The sequence below is a fragment of the Dendropsophus ebraccatus genome, chromosome 2 (assembly GCF_027789765.1).
Source record: "Dendropsophus ebraccatus isolate aDenEbr1 chromosome 2, aDenEbr1.pat, whole genome shotgun sequence".
Lineage (NCBI taxonomy): Eukaryota > Metazoa > Chordata > Amphibia > Anura > Hylidae > Dendropsophus > Dendropsophus ebraccatus.
Genome location: NC_091455.1, coordinates 121,770,587 through 121,777,414, shown reverse-complemented (window position 1 = coordinate 121,777,414; position 6,828 = coordinate 121,770,587). Strand labels below are relative to the sequence as shown.

The 6,828-nt window shown below is 39.5% G+C and overlaps 1 protein-coding gene across 1 annotated transcript in view; it reads left to right on the top strand.

Moving 5' to 3' along the window:
- Window positions 1-4,197, top strand: part of IRX1 (iroquois homeobox 1) — a 4,742-nt gene extending 545 nt beyond the window's left edge. The window contains exons 2-4 of the mRNA XM_069960271.1: window positions 2,150-3,164; window positions 3,371-3,440; window positions 3,808-4,197. Of these exons, the coding sequence (XP_069816372.1) occupies window positions 2,150-3,164; window positions 3,371-3,440; window positions 3,808-3,865 (1,143 nt within the window). The 3' untranslated portion in view covers window positions 3,866-4,197. The remainder of the gene's footprint in view (window positions 1-2,149; window positions 3,165-3,370; window positions 3,441-3,807) is intronic.
- Window positions 4,198-6,828: the final 2,631 nt, after the last annotated feature.

The following is a 6,828-nucleotide window of genomic DNA, read 5'->3' as shown; positions in this document are numbered from 1 at the left end:
ACTGGGTGTCCTCTGTGTGTATGTGTGTACTGTGTGCTGTACCCCAGTGCTGCCACTATATGCGGCTCATTGTAATGGGAGGTCACCGGGGGCAGCAAACTCCACAAGAGCCCAGGTTATCCTAGCAGCTATCCCCGGGGATCCCGGGCGGCGGAGCCGGCTCTTTCCTCAAACTTTCTCCACTCCGAGAAACTTAGAGCAAAGTCTTTACCGGCAAAGGAAATCCCCTGTGTTCCTGGGGAGACAAAGCTCTGGTGGCCTCACTAACTGGGAGGATATTGCCGGGTATTTACCGGTGCACGTTATCTCCTGGGAATAATTCCAATCCGCCTGAATTATTTATCACACGGTAAAGCGGATGGCCAGGAAATCCGTGCAGAATCCGTGCATATATTCCGGCCTCCTGTATATAGCATTCTGGGGTCCCCATATCCCGGCCTCCTGTATATAGCAATCTGGGGTCCCCATATCCCGGCCTCCTGTATATAGCAATCTGGGGTCCCCTATATCCCGGCCTCCTGTATATAGCAATCTGGGGTCCCCATATCCCGGCCTCCTGTATATAGCAATCTGGGGTCCCCATATCCCGGCCTCCTGTATATAGCAATCTGGGGTCCCCATATCCCGGCCTCCTGTATATAGCAATCTGGTGTCCCCCATATCCCGGCCTCCTGTATATAGCAATCTGGGGTCCCCTATATCCCGGCCTCCTGTATATAGCAATCTGGTGTCCCCCATATCCCGGCCTCCTGTATATAGCAATCTGGGGTCCCCATATCCCGGCCTCCTGTATATAGCAATCTGGGGTCCCCCATATCCTGGCCTCCTATACACAGGCACAATGCTATAGCAGCACTATAGTGTCTGTAAATGTCGCATATGGAGAAATGTGCGTAATACGGACGTATAAAAGTCCGGCCATACTGAGGACAGTAGGGATTGGGCTATGATGTGGCATTGAGCTTTTATATAGGAGAATGGACATGTGGAAATGGATGGAAATGACCCCGTTGTGGACATTTTGATCTGCATCTTAATTCTCTAAATGTAGCCACGTATAAAGGGCTTTTCTCTCAGTATACATTATATATGACGCTTCTATTCAAGAAATAAGGTCTGGCAGTGTCTGGTCTTTCCGTATGACGAGGCCTATGGCATTAGGATGGGATCATAGGGGTTCACAGTTCTGCGCCATTTCAGGAGAAATAAGTGATAGCAGATAAATAGTGACTTTTTGAAGCAGGCAAACATAGTCTATTTGTTCAGTCCTAGATCAAAGGAGAAGTTTGTTTGACTTAAAGTGGTTGTGTATAATATAATAAAAGCCAAGTGTTTTACCAGGTCAATACGAGAAATAATAGTCCAGCAGTAAGGATCTAATATTCGGAGTCTTTGTCATTTTTTACCCCATGAAATGTCTTTGTATCCCGAATATACAGTATGGCCGCACCTGTGCAAACTGCAGATCCCATTCTTACTGTTTGTCCAGGGAAAAGGGAAACTAGGCTGAGGTTAATATTACCATAACCCAGGGGTAGGGATGAAAAAGAGAAAAAAAGGAGAGGATAAATAACAGGAGAAGATTTCCACTCTGACCTGACTGCTTTATACTAATAGAACCTTGCTGGATATGTTGGTCAGAGTCATCTATAAAGGTGTAAATTCAGGCATTTTACAAAATGTCCATGTCATTGGCTGGAAAAATAGCAAAGGGACAGATTTATTCCTAAAAGACATCTGTTGTTTGAAAGGATAGTTATTCTGACTTTAGAAAATATTATTATTATTATTATTATTATTATTATTATCGTCATCATCATCATCATTAAGTTATTTTTAATCTACAATTTCTGGTTAACTGTTTTCCACCATATAGCTAATGGTTATATTATTATTGTTACTATTATTATTAATATCATCATCATCATCATCATCATCATCATCATCATCATTAAGTTATTCTTAATCTACAAATTTTGGTTAACTGTTTTCCACCATATAGCTAATGGTTTATTATTATTATTATTATTATTATTATTATTATTATTATTATTATTATATTACTATTGCTGCTTCTACTATTACTATAATGTCCTGAAGGCTTTGGACTGATCACTAAATTAATTGCCTCCTTTTCTCTTTGTTGAAGGGATCCCAGTATGAGCTGAAGGATAACCCTGGCGTTCACCCAGCCACCTTTGCTGCCCACACTGCCCCAGGTTATTACCCCTATGGGCAGTTTCAGTATGGAGATCCAGGCCGGCCTAAGAACGCCACCAGGGAGAGCACCAGCACCTTGAAGGCCTGGCTGAACGAGCACAGGAAGAACCCCTACCCCACCAAGGGCGAGAAGATCATGCTGGCCATCATCACCAAGATGACCCTCACCCAGGTCTCCACGTGGTTTGCCAATGCCCGGAGGAGGCTGAAGAAAGAGAACAAGGTGACCTGGGGGGCCAGGAGTAAGGAAGATGGCAATCTGTTTGGGAGTGACACCGAGGGGGACCATGAGAAAAACGAAGATGATGAGGAGATCGACCTGGAGAGCATAGATATTGATAAGATTGATGATAACGACGGAGAGCAAAGCAATGAAGACGACGACGACAAGCCGGAGCACTTGCGGCAAAGTGACAAAGAAAGTTTAAAAAGGGACAGTGAGGTGATCTTATCCGGGACTGATGGCCTCAAAGCTAAGGACCCCTTGTCACTTGTCAAAGAGGGCTCAGAGTCCAGCAATACCCGGCTAGTGAGCCCCGGGGTGCAGGGCAGCCTCCAAGTGCCACACAGCAAGCCCAAAATCTGGTCTCTGGCCGAGACAGCCACCAGCCCAGACGGGGCCATCAAGTCTTCTCCATCCTCCCCCCAGGTCAGCCACACGTCCCCCACCACCCCCACCATCCAGCACCCAGCCTTCCTGCCCAGCCACGGACTATACACCTGCCAGATTGGCAAGTTTCACAACTGGACAAATGGCGCTTTCCTTACTCAAAGTTCCCTGATAAATATGAGGTCCTTGTTAGGAGTAAATGCCCACCACGGCTCCCACCACAACCACCACCACCTGCAGGCCCACCAGCAAGCCCCCCTCCTAACAGCCAACCTGGGGGCTCTCAGCAGCAGCAGCGACAAAGCCACAGAGAGGAGCAGTCCGAAGCACACAGGTGACTGGAGACCAGCCATTACTATACCTGGCCACTCTCTGGGAGCACTTTCCAGAATATTCCACCCTAGCAAGACTACTTCATTACACATATTTCTAGTCCTCCCCCATATAAACTGATACTCTTATAATACAGCCACATATTTACCATAGAAAGAATTTATCATTTTGTTTGACTAATTTCCTGTTATTTTTCCTTTTCTGCAGACAGAGAAAATGTTCCGAGAACTGACTCTCCGCCACAGCTCAAATCTTCTTTTCAAGCTGTTCGTGAAAAGTAAGTCAGAATGTCACAATCATGACAACTTTCTCTGACAACTCTATCTTTTATTTATTATTCTTAAATATATGATGTACATATATATATATATATATATATATATATATATATATATATATATATATCAGCATCCACCTTGATGTATTAGGTAAAGCTATTATAAAAGGAAGGCCAGTAGTAAATATTAAATCTAACCACAGTAATAGTTTCCTATGATCAGATTGGTCACTCCATAAATGTCTATATCTATATATATATATATATATATATATATATATATATATATATATATATATATATATATATATATATATGTATATATCTTCGGGTTTGTATTCTAATGTCTCCACTTTCTTGTTTGCAGCACTTTGTCACAGCAAGAAGGGACCCCCCGCATATTAACGGCGCTGCCTTCAGCCTGAGCAAAGACTCTTTCTACACTATGGACATTATGGGTATTAGCTAGAAAGAAAGACTCTCACTCTCCTTTTGCAATAAGGTGGTCTTATGACTCCACCACCAAAACTTCAAATAAAAAAAAAGAAGCGAATTAAAAAAAACAAAACAAAACCTCCATATTAGGTGGATCTATTCCAGTGTCCAATTCCTGATCCCACTCATTCTACAAGTCCTGGATTATTCGTTTTTTGGTAATTTGTTCACATGTCTCTGTGCTTTTTTCTGTATATAAAGTGATTGAAATTGTAAATAGCGAAGTCAGCAAAACTTGTCTAAATCCTCTATTTTTGTCTAATAAACTCTATGAAATTCTATGAAACCTATTTCGTTCTTCTTCCTCCTGCTAGTAGTTGTATTTAGCGGCATGAGGAGCTGCTTTGGTTCCCTGCCCCTGCTCCTGGTTTAAGCAGACAATTTCCATTTTAATGTCACTCATTATGAAGTGAAAGGGATACGTTGAAACAATTTGTCACGCTTTAGCCTATGGTGATTACTCTTCTGCAGCATTTAGGACAATCTGCTCACTTGTACAAATTCCGGATTATTCAAACCTCAACCGTTTTCCCCTTTCCTTCGTTTTTTTTCCCTTTATTTTTAAATTGTTTTCCAACTGTTGTCTTTCTCCTATTGATTCCAATTTAGTTTTATAGATTTTGAATAAGGGATTGTAAAGACAATTGTTGAGCTAATCCCAGTGGAGACGGCACTTAACACCTAGAGCCACTTCATTTTATGGCCCAAGTTAACTCCAGTTGAGTTTTTATTTTTTGTTGCTGTCATTAAATGGTAAAGAGTGTAATTGTAAGTGATGATGATCCCCCCCCCTCTAGTTAATGAGAATGCACAGTGCAGAGCAGTGTAATAACCAGCCAGTCAGAGTGTGAGCATGCATTCATCTCCTATAGACAAGCTGGGAAAAATCACTCATATTTCCAATGTTTCCGGAATTTTTTTTTATTTCTAATTGAGAACACTAAACGAGCATTGAGGTGCTAATAAGACGCCAGATGGTTGTGCATTGGAGAAAATGGAAGGAGGCAGCTGTGGAAGTCATTAAGAAATAATGTGGGGACGCCCTATCCAAACAATGCTAGAGCCCAAAACAAGCACTTGTCGGAAGCAAAAAAGGGGGGTGTTAAATAAAATATTAATATAAGACCCATCAAGTGTTAGAGCAGTGATAATAAAATAGAGGGCTCTTAATTGTGTCTACATATTCACTGTCTTTCCTGTAAATCACCATTATTATTTGGGGGACGGGAGAGCCTAAATAGCAATGATTTTATTTGTTCCCTTTTAAAAAAAAAAAAAAAAAAAAAAAAAAATCAACAACAAAAACTATATATATATATATATATATATATATATATATATATATATATATATATATATATTCTCACCTTTGGATTCCTCTAGTCTGTTTATTATAAAGTGAATGCTTTATTATTTCTGCAGCAAATTTCTTATTTATTATACAAGATATGTAATGATTTTATAGGTTTTTAGATGATATGTAATGCCACTAAATGTGTAGCTGGTCGGCTTGTATTGTATTCTTGTCAGCGTGGCAGATTCCGAGCTTTGGTAGCGAATTCTTCTGCAGTACAATAGCTCCCTCTATAGGGCGCAGGGTGTAATATACTTGTGGCTGGATTTGTAACTACAGTACAGTGCTCTCTGTCGGGTACAAATTAATAAAATGAGTCACCATTACAAATCTAATATTACTAAGTATGGATTGTAATCTGTAATTACTAAGATATTATGTAGCAGGCATGTAGAGAGCAGTGGAGTGGCGCCTTGTGCTGTAGGGCTACAAGTAGCCTCCTTCTTGTTTGGATGCTTCTCAGTGTATTGGGGAGAAGTTGTGTATTGGTGGTGTAACAGCCAAGTGTGAGCAGATGTTGGTGACACAGTCCTCTGGGGTATAAAATGACCATTTGATTGTGTGAAAGGGGCAGGACGTCATTACTGATATTTGTAGTGTGAACAGGGTTAATTACAAAGTAACAAATTGCGGCCAGAAAGGGCGTAGTAAGCAACATTTAGCTTACACAACCTGCCTGCTCTTTCTTTGCACTTGGAATTGCTAATTCTTGTTTGTATACAAAGTAGCACAATTTACTGCTCCATCATATGCAAGTGCACTCATTGAACTGCACAATGACGTGTAGCTCAACAAATGCCTAACAAACACACAACTAGAGCAATGAATAGGCTAACAGCAAACTCTCAGAAATTCCACACATTAGTATGTGGAATTGAGCTGGGGCTAAATGTAAATTTGGTACTACTTTAGGTATTACAAATGCATTTTATTTTAACATGGGCTCTTGAGTGTAGTTAGAATGTTAATGTAGTCTAAAATCCATTGTCATATATAACCTATATTTTATACTACACATGAAAAAAAAAATATATATAGTAAGTTTAAAAAATTATATATATATATATATATATATATAATTATTTTTTACTTAAAATCTGAAATAAATGAATAGTTTCCCCACTAAGTTTTCTTTAATTACACCACTACATAAAATATAAATAGACACATAGTCTACTTATGGGTTGTTATTAATAAATAGTATTATTATTATTATTATTATTATTATTATTATTATGTTTAGCATAGTTATTGTCATGCAAATGTAATCAATGCCAGAGAAGTCAATAATCACAAATGGCTTCACTTACAGTGCAGTTTATGTAGATGACTTGCATTCTTATTTTCTGCAACATGTGATTATTATATAAAATGAATCAATATAAAAATATTATCTACCTGTATAAACTTTAGTCGTGAGCTACAGTATGATATTACTTTAGAAATGATGTGAAAGAATACATAAAAAAAATATGCAAATGTTTATTCAGAATTATAGACTGTTGGACAGACAGAAGTTAATAGAAAGCTGCAATATTA